The sequence below is a fragment of the Typha latifolia genome, chromosome 1 (genome assembly GCF_019914945.1).
Source record: "Typha latifolia isolate L0001 chromosome 1, TyphaL0001v2, whole genome shotgun sequence".
Taxonomy (NCBI): domain Eukaryota; kingdom Viridiplantae; phylum Streptophyta; class Magnoliopsida; order Poales; family Typhaceae; genus Typha; species Typha latifolia.
The window spans coordinates 8,894,793-8,921,421 of record NC_133086.1 but is presented as its reverse complement, the minus strand read 5'-3'; the positions used below and the strand labels follow the sequence as shown (position 1 = coordinate 8,921,421).

Sequence of the window (26,629 nt, the reverse complement as noted above, 5' to 3'; positions counted from 1 at the left end):
GGCCTAGACTGGTTGGGCTAATTGAACACCTCTGGGTCTAAGTGCTCTGCATTTAGAGATAGTTGACTCTTTGTCTAGCTTATATCTAACATTCAATCTCTTGAATGTTAGATAAAAACTAGCACTATAAGTTAAATAAAGATAAAAAGATCATTGTATCATCTCAATTAAGTTAAATTATGTTTAGTAGGATTAATCTAGGAATTGTATGCTAGGAACAAAATGATTATAATGCCAACTATGATATTTCCACGAATATAATGGAACTTACGATATCAAAATTATGTGAAAAAAATGGATAATGATTAATGTGAGAGCCCTGGCTTAGCGGTTCCGGAGCCACGTTATTACACGACCAGACCCAAATCCGAAAACAGCCGCACGATGGGAAATTGGCAAAGAAGGGGCGTTTCCGTAAATATAGCACTCGTGTTCATGCTGACTGGCGTTATCTTGAGACTCATCTCCCGCCTCTACCGCCGCATGGGGGGCAAAATGGTCATTTACCGCTCTACCCTTTTTCGTCCTTCCGTTTTATTACCTCCCCGTCCCATCTCTCTTTCTCTCGCTCTCCCCCTCGAAGAACGGCCACGACATCGACTAAGGATGAAGAAACCCTAACTCGATCTCGGTGCTCGACCTCGCATTACGATATCGCCGCTGGAACTCGAAGCCCTTGATCGCCGTCGGCGTCTTCCATGGCGAGGAGGGCGTGCACTCGGCGAGAGCTCTTGGATCGATGGCGAGGGATCCAGGATGACCTCGAAGACGACGATCTCTCCCCCTCGAAGCAGCAGCGCATTCTCCGCGCCAAAGAGGACTGGTTTGATTCGATTCGATTCTTCCCGTTTGTTCTGTCGGATTAGTTTCTTGTTTGATACGTTTCCCTATTCGTGCACTTTCTTTTTGGTCGATGTGTTCTAATTTGCAAGAGTAAAATCTTATGTTAACTTAGTCGATCAATGTCAATGGTATATTGGAGTTGATGGAATGGTAACTAAAGTTAGGAGCTTTATGACATTCTTGAAGTTTGCTTGCTCTCACTAGTCAAATAGTAGAAGCTGGGTGATACCCATGGACTCCAGGTCCAGTAGGATATAGTTACTTACAGCTGCATGGAGGAAAATGTTGTTGTTGTCGTTGTGCTGATGCCAAGAGGTGTTGAAGGTAAGTAGGGAGATGAACTTCACCATATCCTGATATGCTTTACAAAATGGTAAATTAACTCAAAATTATCCTTATCATCATTAGTAAGTAATATATGATAAATAATGAAGCCTTAATGGTTCTTGCAAAGTGGAATAGGTTGCTCCAGAAGTACTCGAAGATGCTGGATACTTATTAATGTCAATTTGTCTGTCTGTGATTATCATACTCTTGTCAATTGAGTATCTTGTCATCTCTGATGCTTGGCTAGTGGTTACTAACTTACTGTACTTATTGCCCTTCTCATTATCAAACTCTTAATCATTTTGCTGCAGGTTCTCAGATTCTTTTGACTTTTTGATTAACTTGCCAAAAGAAAACCACATCTGGTGTGGATGTCCAGATTTAATGGGACCTCTTCTGGAGACTTTTCACAATTATTTCAAGGACAAAAGTAATGAGTCACCTCTCAAACTTCTATGGAAGAGAGTTTCTATAGAATTGGGTTGTTGCTCTCAATGCGTCTGTCAACACCATCAAGCTCAGGAATCTTATGAAGTTGAATATCAACATAATACGGTTGATCCTCTTCTTAAAATCTTACAACTTCTTGACGAAGAAAGGGTTGCTCAGCATCTTAAAGAGATCAACACTAGAATTCGACACAAAGAATATGACCCCAAATGTCATAGTGCAGAAGTTGTTAGCGTGATGTTTGAAGTATGTGTTCTTTTTTATTCATTGCTTAGCTATCAACTCTTGGTTTAACTCATTACTGTGTTGATGATTACATCTACCTACTGTGTGCAAAAATTTTCAGCTGTACCTGAATAACTTGTGAAAGATGTAATTTTCTTATAGGTCTGGAGTATATCTGGAATATACTGGAAATAGTATAATTATCACATATTTCTTTTATTTTGATCATTGATCTATAGTTACTTTACGTGTCAATAGTGTAGAGAGTTTTTGAAGACCAACTTCTTGCCCAGTGAGCTCTAAACATGCACTTCACACTATATGCCTGGGAAACCTGTTTTGGTTCAATCACTTATGTTGATGATCAATCATGATGGGCATATTTCTTTCTATTTATCTGCTGTTCTAGCAGATCTAATATTTGTATTGTGGTGCCAGCTCAATTCATGCTTTTTTATATGTAGTTTGCATAATCTGACTTCAGTTTTTTTGTTTAAAACATTGAGATACCTTACTGCCTGTTTTGATTCACGCTCTTTATTATACACAGGTCTTGCTGTTTCCTGTCATGTTAGATGATTATTCATTATCCAATGAGTTTCAAGTTTTCATTGAAGCAATTGATGACTCGTTTGAACTGACTCTTTCAAGTAATCAGCAGTATCCGGTAATTGCTTACATAATCTGAGATTTGTTTTTTATAGAGTTACTAATACTCAGCAGTCTAGTTATGCTGCTTTATAGTTGTTAATTGTTATTCTGGTCTTGTCTATGCTATCATCATTTTGATCTCGTAAACAATTCATGTATAAATTCAGGGAGTCTATGCGCTACTTTTCTTCAAAAGTGGTAAAGCTCGAGCTATTGGGCTTCGCTTAGCTAGATATATGGGAAAGCTGAGGTAACATTTCCCCAATGCTCTTTTAACTTTTTCATATAAGTGAACCTATCTATCAACCACTTGGAATCATTTTCTGATTTGACTGCGAAAACAAATTTTCCATTATCATTTATCATTATAATTAAGGTAAACTGACTTCACAATGACAACTACTGATGTTGAACAGCATGGGAGGAAGAGAGTTTTTTTTTGTTTGCACTAGTTCATGATGCTCCTACCTATGTGGAGTTTGGAAAGGGAAGACGTAAATCATCATGACCTTAATTCGGAATCATAACTGGCATGTATCCCAATAGAGTTTGAGATACATGAAGCCTTGAGCAAATAAATTTCCAAAATCTGAACAAATAAGACTAAATTTATATCAACAGATCCAAGTTAATTGATAAAACTCCAAAGGGTAATAACAAAATCCAAAGTTAAGACACTCAATGTTCTTCGATGACTTGAACCATGGCCCCTTAAATGCAAGGGGCAAGCCTTGCCATCACACTAAATATGCCCTATATGCTCCAATTATCTGAGAATTCAGAGGAAGTATTTTATGATAATGATTGGTAACTTGGCATTTCGTTGTACGAAGCTAATCTTCTTGCTTATCCCGGGGCCTCAGGTAGTTGGTTCACTTCCATATGCCAGTTGAAACTTGAAAGTGCGTGGTTCTAATCTTCTAGTAGATCGGTGAGTGCTTATAGACTTGTAAAGAGGTCTTTGATGTCATATTAAATCATTACATGTGAGAGAGAACTTAAATGCTGAAAACATTTAACTTTTCATCTCACAGCAATGTTATAATAACAATCCTAAGTAGGTTAAAATTGTCATCTATATATCATGGTCCTTCTGTCCCTTATGGTGATTAGAATTTGCATTTTCTTTATCTCGACATTTGCTAGTACCGTTCTACCATTTTCATTCTGAATAACAATATTATGTTCTCCAAAGTGATTATCTTGACAGTATATATATTAATACAACTATTCTTTAGGAGAGCGACAGATTTGGAACCTTTACAACCTCTATTAAGGAAGTATATTGGTTTTTTAGAAATGGAGGTTCTTCCATCAACATTGGACAACTCAAGGCCAAGGGTACAACTCGAGCGTGCAAACGTGTGGCTTGGAATTAAGACACTGTATGTGATTCTAGAATTTAGGATGTATTATTGCTCTATTTGTGTTTTCTTAAGCTATATCACTGTATGTAACTATGCTGATCAATATCTCCTGGATTTTGTAGCCTTGGGTTTCTTGAAGCACCAGCATTTGAAGATGGAATATTGGAGAGATATCCTGTTTTTCTCAATATTGTACTCAATCATGTCAGCGATGATACATCTGACTTTTCATGTGCTGTTAGTTGCCTAAAAGTATCATTTGAAATGCTTGGTAAGTATGCTAAGTTAGAGTTTGTCTTACTTTTAAGATGCTTATCTACTTGTCAAGTAATTTGTTCTGCTTTTTGTCCTTGCGGTTTTAGGATGTAAACTTTGGCTGCGAACAACACTATCCCCAAGTGTGATGCGCAACACGCTGTTGGGGCACTGCTTTCATACACGAAATGAGAAAAGCCATAAAGAGATATTTGATCTTTTCCTCCCCTTTCTGCAGGCACGTGTAATTGTCTTTTCATATGATATGAGCTTTTTAGGCAGCAACCTTTTTCCTCAAGAAATTTTGCTTTACTTTTTATTTTTGTTGGATAAGTGAAATGATGTATGACCTTTCTTATTTTTCTGTTTACTGTATTGAAGTTGCTGATTTATTGTGAAATTCTTCCTCTAGTCACTTGAAGCATTGCAAGATGGTGAACATGAAAAGCAGAGGAGGAATGTTCTTTATTTTCTCCTCCATCAAGTAACTTGTAGTAGTAATTTCAGCGTCCTAATGAGGAAAAATGCTTGTAAGGTCAGTTTATCTTTTGCACAATCACTCTCGTATTTAGATTTCTGAAATTTACTTTCCAAAATAATAGTAAACGAAGTCAAATTAAATCCATGTCAAGTCGATCTGCTTCCTAACATATTTTCTTTATCCCACTTCGGAAGTATATGCATAAGTTTGTGTTGATATTAACACTTTTTTTTTTTTTTTGTTGATATTTGCTGTTTCTGATTATCCCAGAATTCCTTTCCAGATTGCTCTTCTTATTGTACAACGAGGCTACATGATGAATCCTCCAAGTCCACCGTTTGAGTGTGCCCATATGTGGTAATAACGAGAGAATTTCACTTGTTACTTATTTTTTCTATCGGTAATTTTCTTGAAGTTCATTATATCAGTCTTGTATATATTCATAAGTTTGATAGTAAATGATACTAGTCCTACTTCTAACTTGTAAGTTGTAACTTAGTTTTTAGTCCTTTAACATATGTTCCTCTACTAGGACTTACCTTTCCTTTTTTAACATTCATATTCAGAGCTTCCATGAAAGTTGTTTTGGTTTAAAATTTCTTTTATCACTGAAAGGAAGAAATTCAAGGCCCTGTATAAATACTTTATTGAATATCAATTTACTAAATTTACTACTGCATTTATTTGTGGCTTTAGTGATATATATTGGAAATTCCAACACTACTGATCTACAGTAGAAAATATTTATTCTTTGATCGTTAGTGGCTGTGCAACTTCCTTTAACCTCTTGCCTTTAGATTACCATGCTCGTTTGGGATATCTTATGCTCTTATACCTTAGCAAGTCAGATTCATGATGTCTTATATTAATCTAATTGCACACCTAGTAAGCGTCCCTGTTCTTATTTTTATATATAGTAGGTGATGCAACTTTATTTTTCCCCTTATATAAGGCGGCCACTTTTTTTAAGCTGGGTTCCTTTTGATCTTTGATCTTATTCAATGTTTTGAAAGGCATCCGGGATATGTGGGCGGTCACCTGGCCATGTAATTCCTAGTTAGTATTCATGCACATATCCGGTGCATAATTGTTTGGCATTTTTAATATATAGAAAATTTAAAATAATTATATATGATATATAATATATAATAATATAATATATAAACAAATTTTTGATAGTCCACTACAGAAAAATACAAAATGGAGGAGATTGGCAACACTGTAGATGTGCAGTAATATGTTAATGTGATGAAAGGCTACTTAGCATATTAAATGATTAATGATTACGTACCACAATATGGTAAGTAATAAGGGTATCTCTAACCGGTCTCCAAAGCTCTAAATTTCGAGCTTGTTATAGTATAACTCCAAATTTGGAGCTTGAGAGGGACTTTTGGACCCCTCCTCCAAATTACTGTTATATTTTTAAGTTATAAAATTACCCTCTAAAGATATACAACATCTTTTTAAATTCTATCTATATTCTTTTTTTTTAATTCACTTATTTTTTAAATTTAGAGTATATTTAGTTTTGTTAATCAATTTCTAAGAAAAATACTACCGTTGGGAAGGTATTGTAGTGAGTCTACTATTAAATTATTTTGGAGTTAATTTAAAATTTAAAATTAAATAATAAATAATTAAAATAGAGCATGGATGCATTAGAGTGCACTAGGCTCTAAAATGTAATTTGCTCCATATTTAGAGCCTTTGGGATCTAAATATAGCTAAACACTATAATAGTTATATTCTAAAATGTGATTTGCTTCGTAATAGAGTCCTACTGTTGGATAAGAGAAATGCTGATTATAGATGTCCCCAGAACTTCAAATTTGAAAAGGCGCCTTTTCTAGTGTTGAGGAAAATGAAGTACAATTTCAGTTATAGAAAGTCAGGAAGTCCGTTTGTTGAGTGTTAAATTCAAGCATCTTAATCTACATGGTAAGTAGACATGATTATTCTAGGCAGCAACATTCTGTGAGTTCTCTGTGGTAGTCTGGTATAGTTGTGCTTCTACATTTAGGATAAGTTGGTCAACTCAACATGGTTAAGATATTGTTCAACAAAAATCACAATTGCCTTAACTATATGGGGGTCTGCTATATGAATCCTTTTCCTTTGGGATCCATTTTCATAGTTTCTTCGCCGAGAAGTTTTAGGCTGGCTGTGAAGCTACCTCTATGTGGGTTTGAGTAGACTGTTAAAAGATATTAAAGTAGGAAGAGTTAAATCCTTAAAAATGTTGTTCAACATGAAATGATCAAAATGTAAGATTGCTTGACTGAAAACGATCAAAGAACTGAATGAAGTGATTACTGGCTTTAATAAAACCATCTGATGGCCAAGTTCAGCTCAGAATAGAAAGAAAATTTTATGGGTTGGAGGTTAACAAGGTAGTCAAAACCAGGTTGTCATGAGCCATCATTTTTAGTGGTCAGCCTAACAAGGTCTTCAGTCCACTTAAACCGACCCTTCTCTGTAAAACAAATTAGGCTTGGAAGTGGATAGAAATCATAAAAAAATCTCGTTCCTTCCAATTCATTTGTAATTTTTTTCTAGACAATGTAAAATAATTGTCATCACACTTTTTTTCTTCCACTATAAGTAAGGGCTACAGTAAATGTTCGTGATCATGAGAGTGATATATAGATCTCTGGGTTCTATTTCACTTGGAAAAACTTAAAATTCTCTGAGGTGACATACTTAGATTCTCATTCCAACAAAAACTGGTGTAGAATGTCTGGTCATTTTCCTACATAATATTGCAACAATCTTCAGGTTTTCTATGGAATAATCTAGACCCTGTAGTGTTGCATCACTTTGTCTCAAATTATTGTGGGCTTAGGAAATTGCTTCAGTGACTCAAATCGCCACATAGAGAATAAGGGATTATCAATCATTGTAAAGGAATTTCTTGTGGTGCAGGCATGTCAGTTTATGTGTGAGAAAAACTCGTATATTTCATACAAAAACCCATATATTTTATTGTTGGTTAGATAGCCATTTAACAAATGAAAAGAAATGTATTCTTCAGCATGAAAGTAATATACTGAAACCAGTAATGATTATCCTCAGATTTTATTGCACAGATCAGTCATTTTGGCTCCAATTTTGTGGAACAGGGGCCCTTCTTTAGTCAGCTCGTTGAAGGATTCATCATTACATAGTTCTTTACGTCAACCAGCATTTGATCTTATCAATATAATCCTAATTTCTGATGCTTCTGCCTTGATCTCTTTCAAGTCAAATCACCTTGCAGCTTCAAATATTGATGTGAGCAACTCCATTGATGATGATGATGAGGATGAACAACCTTTCTCCTGTGATGTTGAGGAGATGGATAACAGTTGCTGGAGTGATTTTAATATTCAGGACAAGCTAACCTCCCAGGACTGTAAGGACTGGTTGTGTGTTCCATTGTTGTGGTTTGACACCATGATACAAGTGGACTGCTCAATGCTTCCTGTATCTTTCTCCAAAGCTGTCTTTTGGGCTTTATCTCATATTTCCCTTTTTGAGCCTGAATCCACTTTGGATTCATCACTCTCTGTTGAGAACTGGTTATCATCATATGCTGGAGATATTTCTTCAACATTTGTATGGGAAACTCCCAAGGGTTCTGACGATGGTGGACTGGGGAAGGATTCAAGAAACTCTGTCAAGCTATCAGAACAGTGTACTCTATTGACAAGAACATTTAAAAGGTTTGGATGCTTTTCTTTTTTATTATAATTAATTATTCTACTTTATTTGAGTAGATGGTTGTGCTATTTAACATTTAATCACAAACCTTTGTATATTCCAGTGATAGAACAAATGAATTTTGATTTAGGTTTGCCAGCCATTTTATCATGCAAATTGAGCAGCACGAGCTTCACAAGCAATGGACATGGGAACCAAGGATGGCAGAGAGTTTGATTCTGTTGCTTATAGACCCTAATGATGTGAGGCACTGATAAAAGAGAATATATTCCGTTAATTTTAAGTGCCAAATTATTGCTCTGCTGCGATTAGAGAAGGATCTCTGTGAAATTTGTTCACCTTAAGCTATTTCACTTGTTGCAGAACATAAGGCAAGCTGATAGGGGCATCTTAGAACATGTTTCTAAGGCCCGAGGATTGACTTCTGGACTCCAATTTCTTTGCTCTAGTGCATCTTCATTGTCTGCTATATTTTTGGGTCTGAGATATGCTTTAAGACTGGTAAGCTATTGAAGCTTTCCTCCTTTCTTCAGGTCTATATATGCTTAAAATTTTCAAATCATAAGCTTCTGGTATGAGTTTAATTGTCTATGTTAGTTATATTTCTTTTAATATTTCTGTATGGTTTTACCGCTCTAGTACAAGGAATCATACTGTCTCCATGTATACATACATGATCATGCTTATATGGGAAGTGGTCACTCTGTTGCATCTTTCCCTGCCCAGACCAGGGGGAACCTGGTGTTGTAGGGAACCTATTCTGATGATGGTCAATTGTATACAGGTTTCATGTGCTCGCTATTGATTCTCTTGCTTTTAGCTAGCTATTATAGATAATCATCTCTTTGGAACAGTTGAATTCATTTGTCCTAATAAATATTTTGATTATCAAAAGATGGATTGCCGAGCATTTCTCAATTCCCATTGATATTGGCATTGTATCTTCTTATTCTTTTTGTCCCCGTTTATTTCAGGAATAACTTTTTCTTTATTCCAGATTAATAGTTAAACATCATAGTAGTTATATTCTAGAATACACACATTATTTATTGAAATTATATCTTGTACCATACACTAATTTATTTACCAATTTATCCTTGATATCTATCCTATCAATCTTCTTTGTATCAAATGAAAAGTTATTTATTGTAATTTCGTAAAAAATAAAATATCCTTTTTCCTATCTTTTTTTTTCATTTTATATTACATCCAATGTAATTATTATATTTTTATTCTAAAATATTAGTGAATTTAGGAATAGTTGTTTCTAGAATAAAAATTTTGATAAAACAAATAAGAATTGTTATTTCTATTTCAACCCTATTTCACATGTGAACGAGGTGTTTGATGTTTAGCTTTTGATATCTAAAGATTCACAATCTTGCTAGATATTTAGTCAAGAAATTGATTAGAGTGAATCAAGTGACGAGAAAGAAGCATTTGGTTGGGGTGCCAATTGGTAGAGATAGTGGAGCTAAGTTTCGCAATATTGCATGGGCTATTGGGTGCAAAAGGTTTCTCAAGTAGGAGTTAGTAGCGTGTGCATATAAGCATTCGTATCTTCCTTGTTTCTATGTGCATGATTTCATGCTCATGCTTTTGAGGCTATCTTTGAATGCTCCTTGTTCTAAATTGTTTCTTTGATTATTGTGATTTGCTCCTGTCGGTGGTTTCTTTCTTAGAAAGTCATATGTGGGTTAATAGCTGTTCAATAAGAAAGATTGATTAGATAGAGGTCTATGCATTATTTGAAATTATATACTGATGCTTTTAAAAAAAGCAGTTGTCAAGAGATTTGAAATGACAATGAAACTGATTGAAGTTTTAGTTAGATATTTGAAAGATGACTACTGATGTTTGACATGAACTCACAGCCATCTATGCTCTGCAGAGATTGTTTATCCAGGGGAAGCAACATCCATTTCGGGAATTTTTTATATTTGTACACCCATTCTTTTCTTCTTTTGACAGGGTTAAGATCTTTTTATTAATTAATATTTCCTATAGATTGGTGATTCTACAGTTGGCGGAGACATTTTGCAATTACGATTTGCCTCATATGCCAATATACTTGAAATCAGTTTGATGATGCTAAATTAGCATAAGAATCTTCCCTGAGTCAGAGTTTCAAATTCAAAGTACTAGATGGGTTGATGAACATTGTAGTGGCAGATCATAGATTTGTTCTTTTAATGGTATTTTTGTTGACACTGGGCATTATGATGGTCTATCCAAACAAGCAGTCTATATGCAGGGTAGAGAATTATCAACATGTTTGCCTCTTGATAGTGTTCCTTCCAATAAAGCAACTAGTTGACTTTGTAATTTAACTTCTTCTATGCTAGGTAACTTTGTTGTTTACATTTTTTTTGAGCTGTGTCAATTGGTCAATTGGAAGTATTGCAAAAGAAGAATACAAACTGCAATTTGAATGATGTTCTGTAGATTAATTCTTAGTTACGTGTACAAATTAGTGCATTCATGCTGGTTTTGAACCTCGGTTCCTAAGTCTTATGGACATAATACTTTGTTCTATAGATTAGTTCTTAGTTACATGTATGAACTAGTGCATTCATGCTGGTTTTGAAACCTCGGTTACTAAGTCTTATGGACATAATTCTTTGTCATGATACTAGATACCATTGTTAGAAGCTTGGAATTTAAAAAAGATAAAACCACTGTTTTCTAACTGCTTAAGCTTTTAGAGTAATTGATGATATCATATAGTATTAAAGCAAGAGATTTTGAGTTTGAATTCCACTAGACCAAGTTTCTAAAATTTGCTAGAAAAAACGATATCGGCCATATTGGCTGTATTGGTCGTATTGGTGACCTGTATCGGGTTAGACTTTTTTTAGTTATATAAAATTCTAAATAGTATTTAAAAATGCAGAAAATTTCTAAAAATTAGAAAAAATATCACAAAAATATAAAAAAATCATATATGAAGCCTAAAAATTAAAGAATAAATTTATTCAAAACTATGATGAATTTCAACTTGAATTTGGTAAATCTTGATGCTCGTAAATTACTATTACAGAACAATAATGAAAAGGGAGATCTTTTATTCATTATTGTTTTGCAGCAGTAAGAAAAACATAGTTAAAGAGTGAGTAAGAAAGAGAGAAGAGAAATGAGAAAAAAACACTTAATCGAGTTCACTAAAATACAGAATATCTGGAGCGGCTCATCAGATCGGCGGTCAAATGAGCTCGATGAAGTGTGAGGGATGTGAGAAGAGTGGCAGACAAGGTTCTAAAATTCGGTGTGGGATCGGCCATCCAAAAAATGATATATATCAACCATATTGACCGCCCGAATCGGATCAAACTATTTTTTAATTATGTAAGAATTCTGAATATTATTTAAAAATGCAGAAATTTTTTTAAAAATTTTAGAAAAATGATAAGGAAATAAGAAAATAATAATTACTCATATAAATCCTAAAAATTAAAAAATGTATAACTTATTCAAAACCAATTTTGTTTTTCTATTTTTTTTCTTTCTTCTCTATCTTCTCTTTCTCTCCTACGGTTGCAGGACAAATTTATTTTTTCTAATTTTTTTTAAATTCTTCTCTCTCCCTCCTCTTTTCCTTTTTTGTCTTTATTTTCCTCCCTCTCTTATTGCCATAAGAAAAATTTTCCTCTGATTCATTTCTTCCTCTTCTCTCTACTTCTCTCTTCCTCTTCTCTCTACTTCTCTCTCTCTCATTTCTCTATCACTATATGTTACTACAACATATTTTCTGCTACAGTAATAGAGATTAAAACATAGAGAGACAGAGAAAGAGAGGGAGGAAAGAGATCGGAGGAATAAAGAGATGAAGAAAGAGAGGGGGAGAGGCTAGAGAGAAAGAGAGTTGAGAGGGGGCTCGCGGAGTCGGGTAGAGTAGAGAGAGAGAGATGAGAGAGATGGAGCATCGGAGAGAGAGAGAGAGAGAGAGAGAAGAAAGGAAGGAAAGAAAAAAAATACTAACTCGAGGTCGTCGAAGGTCGACTCATTAGATCTAGTCGGAGGATGTTGCCGGACATCGAGGTCGTCGGGATCTACATTAGGTGCCATCAGTAGGGGGATAGGTCGAAACTTGAAATCATGGTGCGCGATGATGGTAAAAACTGAAAATTTGAGAAGACAGTTGAGAATATTAATTACTAATATCTCTTAGGTTAGACACATTTTAAAAATTTGATGTTAATCTTAAAAAAATTATTTTTGTCCGAGTTTTGGCAGATTTAGCCGATTGCCGATATGATCGAGACAGATCAATCGAAACTAGCCGATCCTAGACTTTTGGATCCGGATTGAGATCAGTTATGCCCAATGGCCCAATCCTAATCTGACTCGCGATCGATCGATTTTGGGAACTATCCACCCATTTGAGTCAATTCTTTTTCGTGGCTTATCAAAGTTGTCTTAGGCAAGAATTGAGGAGAAGTATTAGAATATAAAAAATAAATCACAAAATTTTTCATGCTCTAACAATTTAAACTTTTAGAATAATTGGTGAGTTAACAATTGTGATAGGTCATGTTTGAAATCTTTACAACCTCCGTGAGTAGATTGAATTCTGAACATTCAACATTACATGATGCATTTGATGCATCAGATACATTCCAATTTAGGTGAATTCAATTTTAGTCATCTTATCTAGATCTGCGGAAAGAATTAACAATTTCTGATATTTTTGGTTTTGAACACAAAATGGTTTTACTTTTGATGTTGATGCTTGTCTTCTTTCTTTATCTGAAGAATTTTGCTAGCTATGGAGTGACAAATACAAGTAGGCTTCAAGTTATTTCCACTGCAATTGGAAGTCTTTATCTTCTCCTGCCACTACAAGTTATTTCCATATGCCATGTTTTTCCTTGTGCTTGTATTATCCATCTCATTATAAAGTAGAGGAGTCGCAATGAGTAGAATGCAGCTATTCTTTTGAAAATTTGAATAACTGATTGGGTTCTTGAATTAATCTGATTTGTAAGCTACTAAGGCCATCATTGATATTGTCTTTTGTGAGCACATGGCACGAATATTTTGTTATGGCTAGGTTTTGCAGTATTGTCTTTTCTCCTGCTATTTTTCATAGTGGCATATTTATTCTTGGTTTGAGACTTTGAGTAGAATAATAACGCTGCATCGAGTCCCATCTAATTGTGTTCCACAGAAAGGATCTCATCTTTATTTTTTTTATTTGGAAGTATCATGTTGTAGTCTTTAGATTGTTTCAGTTGTCTTCGTTTTCTACAACTATGTTAATTATGGTCCATTCGAGTTGAGAACCTTTTCATCTATGTTATATGTTGCTTTGAAGAAGTCTATATGAGCAGCATTAAATGCATTATGCCAACAAGTTGGTGTTAGACACATGTTTTATTTCTGTTATTTAGCACTTCCTCGGCACACTTCTTCTAAATGGGTGGGTCTTTGATCTTATTAAACCATGCATCTTCTCCTTCTGAGTCTTTGTAAGGTTTTTTCTTCTTTTGGTTCCTTATGTCTTGATAATACATGATGGGAAGGTCTTCTATCCATACTCATGGACATTTTATGCTCAGGTTCAGAGGAATTCGCTTTTGGTAAATTTTCATAATCTTCACCACTTATTCTTTGTCATGCGCAAACTGCTTAAGGAGGTAGTTAGTTCTCCTCAAAAATCACCAAATACTTCGGAGTCTGTCAAATCTCTTCCTGAGGGGGGTTTTTTGCGGCAACACTGCCCTAATTATTTGCCAGTCAGGCCTCCTGAAAATTCGGCAAGCATTGTGGACACTGTCTCATGGAATAAGTTCAGTTATGTGCTATCAGTGATTACTTGGCCTTTTATTCAGAAATGCATTGAGGAAGGAAAGGAGCTTATCAATAGCAAACCTTGTCAGGTATAGGTGTTGAAGTAACTTCCAATTGTGTTTATCAATAGCATCTCTTCCATTGAGATGTTTCTTTGTAACATTATCATGCTTTTACACTCATAACTCTCTTTAAGTTTCTTGTACAGATGACAAATGTTCGGTTGCTGGAAATGCTTCCTGTTGTTTATGAGAGGCTCAATACATATTCATCTATGCCGCCAGGGAGTTTGGTCTCCACAATGCCTGATGTTCTTAACTTGACATGGCTTTCTGTTTTGGTGGAGTGGGGCAAATCATCTCTTATTGTCATTACAAGACACTGGAGGCAGTGCATGCTTGCTTTGCTAGAGGTTTTGAAAGGTTCACATAGTGGTATTATTCCATTTATTGGTGCCACTGAAGCAATTATATCACATGGTTAGAATATTTTTTTCTTGAACTCTTTCTATTTCCCTCAGACATTCCCTTTTTTGGTAATTATGTAATATTCCTTAATATCTTTTCCAGATACAATTTCGATTGATGAGTTAAAAGAGACAATTTTAAATCTTATAGTTATATTATCTAAAGAAACTTCTGGGAACATTGGAGGGAAAATTGCAAAACAGTTATCCTGCAGACCTTCATTTGACAAGAGAAGTGTAGATCCTGAGAGATGCAGTGCCCGAGTAGTGCATGATGAAGGTGCCAAACCCAACCATGCAATCAAGGATGAAACTATTATTGTTCTTTCCGATGATGAAACAGAGAAGATGCCTTCAAATAGTTTGGTTTGCAAAGAGGTCTTGCTAGATGGTCGTATGAAGTCTGGCAGCACAAGTTCACTGAAAGAAAAAAGGAAGCCTTTTCCGTCAAGGATATTTGTAGAGGATAGTCAATTGTCTTTGCAAAAGCAAGGCAGCAATGTGCTTGAAACCAGTAGTGTCTCTTCTGCAGTTGAATCTAGTGGTAGTAGAAGTACAATTATACCCTCAAAAGAAATAACTACAGAAAAAGGATTAAGTAAGTCTTCTAGTGCAACCGGTACTTCTGTATCATTGAAGATAGTCAAATTATCTGACAAATCTGGTCATCAATCTTCAGCTCAAAGCACATTAATATCAGATAAAGGTGACTCCATTATCAAAGAGATTATACAGTATGATGAAGATGATCCCCTGGAACGTGCACGTGATAAATCCCAATGCACGCAATTTCTTCTAACTAAGCCACCTGTTTATGCTCCTAGAAGACAAGTTGTCCAACTTCAGTTGCCTACTAGAAGCAAATCTAGTTCTCTTAGTAAAATGGACACATGCGTTAGAAGACTTAAGCCTCCAAAATTGGACAGCTGGTACAAAGACATTTTAGAAATAGATTTCTTTGCAGTTGTGGGTTTATCTTCTGCTGATGGAGACGAGAATAAGATGTCCAATCTGAAGGAGGTTCCTTTGTGCTTTGATTCACAAAATCATTATGTTGATATTTTTAGGCCATTGGTCTTGGAAGAGTTTAAAGCTCAGTTGCACAGTTCATTTCTGGAAAATTCTTCTGATGACATGGCCTCTGGCAGCCTTTGCATTCTCTCAGTTGAAAGAATTGATGATTTTCTGCTTGTTCGTGGCCGGCCTGATGGCAATGGATCTATTATGTCCAGAGGACTTACAGAAAATGATCTAGTTTTGCTTACTAAAGATCCGCTGAAAAGTTCTGCACAAAATGTGCATGTACTTGGAAAGGTATTGACTGTATATGGTGCTTGATTTTAGTTTCACTCCTTTTGTATATATCTGACATGTTTGATTCCATGCAGGTCGAACGACGTGAGAAACGTGATAAAAGTCAGTCTTTAATTATTGTAATCAGGTTCTATCTTTCAAATGATTCTTCACGGTTAAATAAAGTTAGAAGGCTTCTTGTTGAACGAAGTAAATGGTTCTTAAGTCGGATTATGAGTATAACCCCTCAACTTCGAGAATTTCAGGCTCTTTCATCGTTGCATGATATCCCAATGCTACCAGTTATTTTGAATCCAGTTAATTGTTCTCTAAGCTATCCTGAATCCAGAAAAGTTCAGCTGGGTAAACTTTCCCAGCCTTTGCAGAAAGTGTTGATGTCATCTTTTAATGACAGCCAGCTCCAGGCTATCAGTATCGCCATTGGAACATTTAATTCCAGAAGAAGTTCTGAATTGTCTCTCATTCAGGGTCCTCCAGGTTTCCTCCTCTTTGATCTTACTTGGCATATGAATTGTTAATTTTTGCAGTCAGAATAATTGACATTTCAAAATTTGTGTTGCATGCAGGCACTGGTAAAACAAGAACCATTATTGCCATTGTAAGTGCATTGCTTGCTTTACCGACAATGCGGAAGAATTATTCTTCCAAATTTATGGCCAGTGATTCAAAGTCGAATAATATTGGATGCACCAATTCAAGAGTGATGATTAGCCAATCTGCTGCAATAGCGAGAGCTTGGCAGGATGCAGCCTTTGCTAAACAAGTTATTGAGGATTCGGAGAAAGATTCCTTTGGAACAACAGAACATTCCTCCAGAGGAAGGGTTCTAATTTGTGCCCAGTCTAATGCTGCAGTTGATGAGCTTGTATCAAGACTCAATGAAGGCCTTTTGGGGATTGATGGAAAAGTATACAAACCTTATATAGTGAGGGTTGGAAATGCAAAAACAGTTCATCCTAATTCTCTACCTATTTTCATTGATACACTAGTTGAGCAGCGATTGGTGGAAGAAGTGAAATACCAGACTACTGCAAGAAATGATACGGATGCTGAATCATCTAGTGCACTTAGGGCAAGATTAGAAAAGGTTGTTGATAGTATAAGATACTATGAATCTAAACGTGCTAAACTAAATGATAGTGATACGATTGGAAAGATCTCTTTTGATGACAGATTCTCAAAGGAGGATGACCTGCATGAAGTTTCTGATGAAGCAATAGGAGTGAAGCTCAACATTTTGTATGGGCAGAAAAGAGCAATTTGTGGAGACCTTGCTGTTTCTCAGACCCGAGAAAAAAAATTGGCTGAAGAGAGCAAGTTTCTCAAGCATAAAGTTCGAAAATCTATCCTCAGGGATGCTGAAATTGTGTTAACAACACTCAGTGGGAGCGGAGGAGACATATATGGAGTGTGCTCTGAATCTTCTTCAGCTGGAAGATTTGGAAATTTTTCAGAGCAAACCTTGTTTGATGTTGTCATAATTGATGAAGCAGCCCAGGTGTGTACCTCTTTGTCCTGTTCTGTGTATGTTAATTCCATGTGTCCTAGGGTGCACCAATCTAAATAAGAATTTGCTTTTATCATTTTCTTCTGCAGGCTCTTGAACCGGCAACTTTAATTCCACTTCAGCTTCTTAAGTCAAATGAAACCAAATGTGTAATGGTAATAACATCAATGATCAATCAATTTGTTAGCTTTTTTAATATATGATTTATTTACACATTAAATTTTCTTTAAGGTTGGTGACCCGAAGCAGCTACCTGCTACTGTGCTTTCTAATGTAGCTAGCAAATTTCTCTATGAGTGCAGCATGTTTGAACGATTACAAAGAGCAGGCCATCCAGTAATAATGCTCACTGAACAGGTAATAAATCTTTTACAGATTTAATTTAAAATATTCCTGGATATGCTTCCTGTATCTTATAATGACTTGCAGTTTTCTTGGTGAAATTATGATTTAAAAATCTAATAATTTAATGCTGTCTATAACAATTAACAAAGTCTCTTTACGAGTTTGCTTGATGCTGGCTGTGAACATTGTTGTGGTCATCATATGCTACAAGTACAGAAGCTAATCTATGTGCAGCAATGCAATCTCTCTTGGTTCATGTATATAGGGAAGAGTCAAGCTCGAGCTCATAAGAGGGCAGTGATAGGTGGATATTTGGTGAAATTGAAGGAATGAATGTCATTCCAGGAATGCTTCCAACATTCCCCATAATGGAATGAATATTTGAAACCCATTATTGAATTGTTTGTTGTCGTAAGTGGTTAGGGTTTTGATCTTAATCATGATATGCTATCTGCTTCATGGTCAGATATGTTCAATTTGGGCTTATTTGTGTAGTAAAAAATTGACAGCAATGAAGAGAGCATATGCAACATCTTGTACAAAAGGTGATCAGATATTAGTAAACTAAGGAAAAGTTAATGCTAGTTTAGAAGGGATTCTTATAATTTGTTCTAGTTACTAATAGATACATACATTAAGAAGTCTGATATTACCTGTTTTCTCATATCTCCCATTGATCTTATCTACACTGTTACAGATCACATTTCTGCCACTACATGGCTTGTTTCCATATTTTAACTGATTACTGATGTCAACTTTTAGGTAGACAGCCTGGAGTCTGTAATTAGAAGTTAAAGGTCATGTCATGCATCAGTTAATAGAATTGTTGCAGTGGAATATATCTGAAGATACAACACGAACATACCATGTCTTATCAGTTGAGTAAAGAAAAGGCAACGGCGAGAAATAGCCTTCCTTTCTCTAGCCTGTTTGTTACCGGACTAGCTTTAAAGTCTTAAGGAAGCAAACGTGATGGCATTGTTTAACTCATTAACTATTCTAAAAGTTTTAAGTGGTTAAAGAACAGTGATTTATATATTTTAAATTCTAACACTCTCTCCTACTTTTGAGCTTGAGACATTTTGGGAGGGCCAAGAAATGAGTTTTGACTTAAATGAGTGGATGTTTTATATTTTAAACAATAGATCAGTATGATAGGATTTGAACTCAGGACATCTATTCTAATATAATGTTAACTCACTTGCTATACTAAAAGCTTAAGCTATTAAAATGATAGTTTTTATATCTAATATTCTAACAATTATCAATGTGCAACAATGTCTATGTTGTTGGAATAGACCAAAGGAATAAGAAGCTTTTGGAGCATTAAGATAGAAAACTAGTGGATACCAAAGTTTAAGTAGATGGAATAAAACATGAAACTGGCTCTTTTGCTGTAGCTTTTAGGTCAGAAACAATTGAAATTGAAAGGTTATAATGATATTCATAAGTAGCACTGGTATTTGGATATACTGATTTGGTTCTAGAAAACTTGCAGCATAACATAAAGCTGATCACAATATAATAATCTATCTTTTGATGAGAAGATCAGTGTTGCAGCTCACCTTGTCAGGTGGTAGTGAAGGCCCTAGATGCTATATGTGTTCACGTTTTTCATATTTGTGTTAGTGTGACCTACAGTTTTTCTTTTTGGCATCCAGGACATATAGAGCACTTTGTGGACATTTTGAGACAATATGAATTATCAATTTTTTTTACTTAATTAGTTGTACCTTTTTTTCCTGTTATGTCTATACGAAATATCTACTGTAAAGTTTAGGATTCCACATATTAACAATAGTGGGGAGATGCTAGTTTGGCCTTATGAAATAGATTTGTATAGGTTGACCAAGACAGGTTTTTAGTTTTATGTGGAGGGCTTATTCATGTAACATAAAGACTAAAAAGGCTTTTGGATGGTATAGAAAACAGCATAAGCATTGCACCGTTAATGATACACCTTTTAAGAACTACCATGCGGTAGATGACAGATGAAATAGGACATTATGCTGATTACATTGCTATTTTGTTTTAAAATTCCAATTATCTGATGATAAAAAGCTAATAGATTAGTTGTTAGCTTGCTGAACTTCCATCATTTTGCCTACCTGATACATTGTTTGACAAGTTTATGTATTGCTATCCTGTCCAGTATCGTATGCACCCTGAGATATGCAGATTTCCATCGTTGCATTTTTATGAGAACAAGTTACTTAATGGTGCTCAGCTGGCTAGCAAATCAGCACCATTTCATGAGAATCATCTTCTTGGTCCATACATGTTCTTTGATATTGTTGATGGCCATGAATGCTATGGAAAAAATACTGGTGTCCAATCCCTCTTTAATGACTCCGAAGCTGATGCAGTGATTGAAATACTGAAGTTCTTGAGGAAAAGGTAAATCTGTTCTTCCCCCTATTTGCGACATATTTATAACATACAATGCATCTTGTTAAACATTTCATTATCTTGATTTGTGTTGAGACAGATACCCATCAGAATTTGGCTATAGGAAAATTGGGATCATAACTCCTTATAGGAGTCAACTTTCATTGTTGCGCTCACGGTTCTCGTCCATGTTTGGGCCAGAGGTTCTTTCTGATATAGAGTTGAATACTGTTGATGGATTTCAAGGCCGTGAAGTTGACATATTGTTCCTGTCAACTGTTAGAGCTTCTGAGTCGAGTGTTAGATCTAGTAGTATTGGCTTCGTTGCTGATGTGAGACGCATGAATGTTGCATTAACACGTGCTAAATTCTCTTTGTGGATAGTTGGCAATGCAAGAACATTGCAGACTAATCCCCACTGGTCTGCTTTGATCCAGAACGCTAAAGAAAGAAAGTTGTTCAATTCAATTGCTAGACCATATAGCTCTATTTTTGGGAAGGTTCTTTCATCTTCCAAAGGAGCTGGCTCTCCTATTTTAGATTCATATTCAAGTAAACAAAAGCAGGATGGTAAGGATAAAGGTGGCAGCTCTAATATTCAACATGTCAGGGTAAATACTATAGAAGGTCACAGAGGAAAGGTCAAGCATGCAAACAAGAACTTAGACAAACATACAGGGAGGCGTTCAGAAGATTATTCTTTGACTAGTCCGAAGGTAATCCAGAACTTGCCAAAGATCAGCCATCAACTAGCGGGAGATCAAGAGCAGGATCAGGGATGCTCTGAAGATAGGGAGACCCTAGTGGCACAAAGGCGCACTGAAGGAAAGAAAGCCAGCAAGCAAAATGAAGCAAGTACTGAGGGATTGGGAAGGGATTCAATTGTCAAGAGAGTAGGAGACAGGACCAAGGTCAATATGCCAGTAGAAAAAGATTCTAATACCAAAAGTTTGACAAAAAAGGCAAAAGAAGCAAGGAAAGTTTCTGAACAGCATAAATCTAGCAAAGATCAAGGGGGGTCTTCAAATTTGATGTGCTCCGAGGAAGGAAATTTGCACCAAACAAAGAAGATGGATAAGAGGAAATCAACTGAATTTGGTAAACAAGATCATTTGATTGCAGAAAGGAAGCGACAACGTGATGCCGTTGATTCTTTGCTATCATCAGCTCTTATATCTTCAAAAAGGCATCTGTCAAAGAATTCCTCTATCAAGAAGGGACGATGAGTTCTGCTGTAAGAAGCTAAGGCAAGTTTATACTCGACCTTCTAGTGGTTGCGCTCTGAGATGGATAATTTTTTGTGTTTGTTGCTTTCTATTTTAATCTGTCTTAACAGGATATATATATATTTTGCTGAAGAAAAGTCAAAATATATTTAAATGACATGACATATTACTATTCTGATTTTCTAATTGTTAATGCTCCTTTGATGTCCCCATACAGGAGTAATTGCTCTTTGCCTTTTGATTTCATGCACTTCCATTTTTATCTTTCTGACCATTTCATTAGACTTGACTTGCAATTTAGTTTAAGACACTTTTGTGGTCTCACAAGTTCAGTAATCCTACACAGCCAGATGCTAGAATTGTTAGATTTGGAAGTAGCATAAATGCAACAAACATGGTGTTTTTGACTAAACTAGCTCTCCCCAAACTTTATTTACTGAAATGGACCATACCCCAAACCAAACCAAGGGTGGCCTTACCAATGGCATGTGCCACTAGTGGTGTAAATGAGCCGAGCTTGAGCGATCTAGGCCCAGCTCGGCTCAGCTCGATTGTTGGATTTTTCCGGCTCGAGCTTGATTTGAGCTAGAGAAGTTTTGCTCAGCTAGACTCTTCTGCAACTTGATGAGGCTCGAGCTCCGCTTGATAGCTCGATGGGAGGGTTTGGGGGTGGGCATAGAAGAGTGTTCACGGATCGTTAGAAGAGCACCATGCAACTGCCGATTTGTGGCCTTTCTCCATAGACATTGGGTAAAAGCAAATGGCAATCGAGAGCAGAAGAGGCAAATGAGAAACATTGAAAACATTGAGAGAGAAGTAATAATGGAAGAGCATCAATTTTCTTTTTTTGACATAATAACATAAAATGCAAGAAATCATGGACTCCACATTTGGGTCCTTCCAATTTGCCACCATGGAGCTAGAGCAGGTATCCCACACCTTGATGGTTCGATCTGGAGACAATGCGGCGAAGCAATCTCAATCGGGCGTGAAAGAGGAGAGGAACGAAGTCTTCTTCTCTGCAATCTCCATTGGGCGTGAAAGAGGGGAAAGGAAGTCTTCTTCTCTGCTCATGACTGTAGTAAACTGAGGAATAGGGACAGGTAACCTCACCTTGGTGGTGGGTCATATGCTAGTGGTGGTATCCATCCAAGTGGAAAGGTAACATGAGTTTTTTTGTCTTCATGTGGGGGTGGGTCATACATACGCTGTCAAAAACAAATGGATTGCGTTCATGCAACCCACTTTCTATACTATCCCTTGTACGGATTAGCAATATATATACATAGTGTCAAGCCTAATCGAGCCGAGCTCGAGCGAGCTAGCTTGGCTTGATAACACATTTGACCCAAAAAATAAGCTTGGCTCAGCTCATTTAGAGCTCGAGCTGAGTTCGAGCCGAGCCCATGAGCCCACAGGCTTTTTTGACAATCCTAAGTTGCACAACATGACCAACATGTCTAAGAAGAAAAGGAAAGGAGAGGGGAGAAGAAAGAGAAAAAAAGATAAGATAAGAGAGAAAAGAGAGAAGAACCTGATGGATCCTCACCGCTTTCTCCATCTTAGCTGTTGCTGTCATTTGCCGTCGTCGTCGCCGTCTTTGGATTTCATAGCTAAAGAGTGGGTGAAGAAGAAAAAGATGATAGGGTTTTTTACATTTAATAATGGATTGTAAAATATTTTTATGGGTCCTAACTTTAGTGATAATGGATCTGAGTCATTTAACTTATCTTAATGGATTTGAATTTTAGTGACGATGGATAGTAACTTACAATAATGGATTGCATCCACTATCTACTATCCTTTAACCATTTCCATCTTCTTCACTCGATTTGAAAGAATTAAGAAACCCCAACAATGGAAATGGTTTTTCTCATTCGTAGGAAGGTTTTTTTTAAGCCTTTCAGGGGGTGTCGTTGGCACCCCTGTGTCGATCGGCACAACCATCTTTGCCCCAAACTTTATACCAAAAAGGGTCTACTTTTGTCATATCAACATCCATGTCATAAGGTTATTAGTAGAACGCTGAATTGATCAGCACTTTACTTATAAGTTCGACATTTTCTATCAAATAAAATGCTGAAATGTTTAGCATTTTCCTTTTAAGAAGGCGCTGAACATAATAACATTTTATCTGATACTTAAGTCCAGTATACTTATTTGGTGCCTTAGTAATTGTTTTGAGATGTATTGGGTTACCATAGTAAAAATGATGATAAGACTAGTGACTTTCTTATTAGGGAGACACTAAACTCGTCAATGGTTCTTATTCTAAGTAAAACAACTGATTAGTTCAACATTTTATTGGCGACCTTGTTGAGCGTAGATCCCTTTGGTATTATGTTTGGGGTATGGTCTAATTCGGTAAATAAATGTTGGACGAGGAATAGATTAGTCAAAAGCTCACAAACACAATACATCAATATTCTCTCAGCTTGCCACCTTCTCAATTTAGGTGATGCAGGCATGTTGTATTTAAGGGTTTGAATCAGGAATCCTGGATTGATCAGTGTTAGGATAGTCAGATCAAGACCATAGGATTGGACCAAGGATAGCAATCCAAGAACAAAAGAAATATTCACTAAAAATATGTTCAATTACATATTCCCATCTTGGGTTTGACATCTGCCCAGCAGATTTTTTTTTCTCAAATTCCTGCAGTATCAACACCGTGACTGCAGCAAATCCTGTAGTTTACTGCTTAGTACCTGTCATTGAGAAATTTCCTGTAGGAATTCATGCATTAAACTGCAGCGAATTTGTGCTGCTTGCTGCAGTAATCTCCTGGAAGGTCGAAGCAGGAGAGGGAGGGAGAATCGTCTTGTGGTGTCATGTTGTATATGAACATGAATGCATGTGAAAATTGGTGGGCATCTCTTATGTCTAACTATGTAGACATTTTACTAGTTATTTTTGGAAAACTCTATGGCATAAAATGGGAACTAAGCTTCAGTATTCAACCGCTTTCCACCCACAAACTGACGGGCAGACTAAAGTAGTCAATAGGAGTTTAGGGAATCTACTGAGGATCTTTGTTGACGAAAATCTAAGGGATTGGGATAAAAAACTGCAAACTGCTGAATTTGTATATAATAATTCTATTAATAGGTCAATAGGTCTAAGTTCAACTGAGGTAGTATATGGTTACAAACCTAGACAACCTATAGATCTCATTCCTATGACCCATTATCATATATTATTTGAGTTCACATCTGCATTCGAATCACATATTCATGACTTGCATAAAGAAATAAGTAACAAAATTGCTCAAAATAATGTCAATTATAAAATTCAAGCTGATCTAAGGAGGTTCAAGAAATTTATGTTGGAGACTATGTGATGATTCAGATACATCCGGAATGGCTCCCTCCTAGAACTGTTAAAAAGTTGCATGCACGAAGTGCCGAATCTTTTAAAATTCTCAAGAAAATCAATGATAATACTTATGTTTTAGATCTCCCAAATGATTTCGACATCAGTTCTACTTTTAATATTGAGGATCTAGTAGCTTATAAATGTCTAGATTTTATCCTAGATAATCCACTAGTTAGTGAGCCTACTAATGAGCCTATTTATGAGAGACCCTCTTTACCTTCACTTCTCAATATTCCACCTAACATAGTAGACGAAATTGATAAAATTTTAGATAATGAGATTATTTCAACTAGAGGAGGTGGAACCCAACACTATCTAGTACATTGGAAATGACGACTTTCATTTGATGACATGTGGCTTGATTGCCATGATTTAGAGGGGTGTCGCCCTGATATTTTAGAGCAGTATAAGAGCAGCACACTCAACAGGGTCGAGTTCTCTCTCACCTAGGGAGAATGATGCAGACATTGCTGATAGGGATTTGGTTATAATTTTTGTTTATTTAGGGTGTCTTTTGCTGAATTAATTATAGGTCTATATATAGACCCCTTGTATTTTCTTTTGAGGTTAATGAAGATAATAGACTTTACTCTTATAAGAACCTTGGTATTTGTGTTTCACACATTATTGTTGCATTTTTTCTTCATTGAGGTTTCTTGATTTGTAAAGCACCCTTGATATCTAGTACTCTATTCTCTGTTGTGGTTTCTTAATGGTTCACAAAGTAATTAGCTGTTACTGCTCCAATTAGAAGGTTGATTTACTCTTAAATCTCGACTTCTTCCTTTTGGGTTTAACTTGTTTCTTTTGTTTGTGTTCTTCCAAGTGGTTCTATCTATGTTTCTGTTGTTGGTCATATAACATAGATCTGTCTTCTGAAGTTCGTTCATGCTCTGCTATATCAACAGCTTATTCCAGTAACTGTATATTCAGAAAGATCATGAGAACGGCAACAGAGCAGCTTTTCCTAATTTGACTGCTGGATTCACTAGTAGGAACCCAGGTCAGCAGTCCTCCTGAACTACATGAAGGTCACGCATTGTACATGAAGCTTTTCCTAATTTGACTGCTGGATTGACACTAGTAGGAACCCAGGTCAGCAATCCTCCTGAACTACATGAAGCTCACACATTGTACAACTGAAGTGCAGCTTACCTGCATTTAGTCATTACGAAGTAATGTCATTTACCAACAACCTTCTGTGGATGGTAAGGTTATTCTCACCATTCCTCTTGGTCTTGTGATCCTATGCTCTTTGCTGATTAGTTAATGATCTCTTTATTTGTTTTTTCTTTTGAATCTTCCAACTGTTGTATGTAAACTGATCGTTTCTTGTAAATATCTCTCATATCCTTGTACAGAGTGATAAAAGTTTTTTTTTTCGTCTAACGAGGGTTGAGTTATTTGTTCATTAATGTTCTGATTGATCTTTAAAAGATGTCTTTTGGTACTCATTTCTCAGTTGCATTTACACATGTTTCAGTATCTGATCTAATTTTCCTTCTTGAAAATGAGCATTACAACATTCTCCTGGAAAAGAGTCTCTCTACCATTTCAATTGACAATTGGTTATGCCACTTTTAAAAGATATCAATTTGTATTCATGACACTTGAAATTTACATAGGGGCCATTTGGTTTCATCTATTTCTGGATGCTGCATCTTTAAATGAGAAACTGCGTTTTGACACCCTCACAATTTGAGAAACTGCGTTTTGAGAAACTGCGTTTTGACACCCTCACAATTTGGGTGGATGTCAAGATGCTGCATATGAACCTAGCTTGGCACTTAGAAAGGCTATATTATGGATCTGTAAAACAAAAACTGATTTTCATTTTCTTCAAGTACATGAAACCAAATGGCCTGATAGTATATCCCATTAATTATTTTCCTTGCTTTTCTCTAGAGTTATTCATAG

General features: G+C 36.0%; 1 protein-coding gene across 6 annotated transcripts; it reads left to right on the top strand.

The window, feature by feature from the left end:
• Positions 1–558: 558 nt before the first annotated feature.
• LOC140793054 (uncharacterized) lies at positions 559–26,123 on the top strand. Of its 6 annotated transcripts, none has more exons than XR_012109876.1 (23): positions 559–823; positions 1,482–1,866; positions 2,396–2,512; positions 2,664–2,746; positions 3,735–3,881; positions 3,986–4,134; positions 4,226–4,356; positions 4,531–4,653; positions 4,883–4,956; positions 7,722–8,303; positions 8,432–8,543; positions 8,665–8,802; positions 13,860–14,180; positions 14,300–14,570; positions 14,661–15,871; positions 15,946–16,348; positions 16,438–17,369; positions 17,468–17,533; positions 17,610–17,735; positions 19,876–20,120; positions 20,212–21,358; positions 25,646–25,715; positions 25,800–26,123. XR_012109876.1 is itself a non-coding variant. In XM_073144413.1 (22 exons), exons 1-21 carry the CDS (start codon positions 699–701, stop codon positions 21,335–21,337), a joined length of 6,867 nt encoding a protein of 2,288 aa, XP_073000514.1. In that variant the 5' UTR covers positions 559–698; the 3' UTR covers positions 21,338–21,358; positions 25,646–26,123. The 6 variants fall into 6 exon arrangements, 4 of the variants coding, with proteins under 4 accessions (XP_073000514.1, XP_073000501.1, XP_073000526.1 ...); XR_012109875.1 differs by having other exon boundaries at positions 25,621–25,715; XM_073144413.1 differs by having other exon boundaries at positions 25,646–26,123.
• The last annotated feature ends 506 nt before the right edge of the window (positions 26,124–26,629 follow it).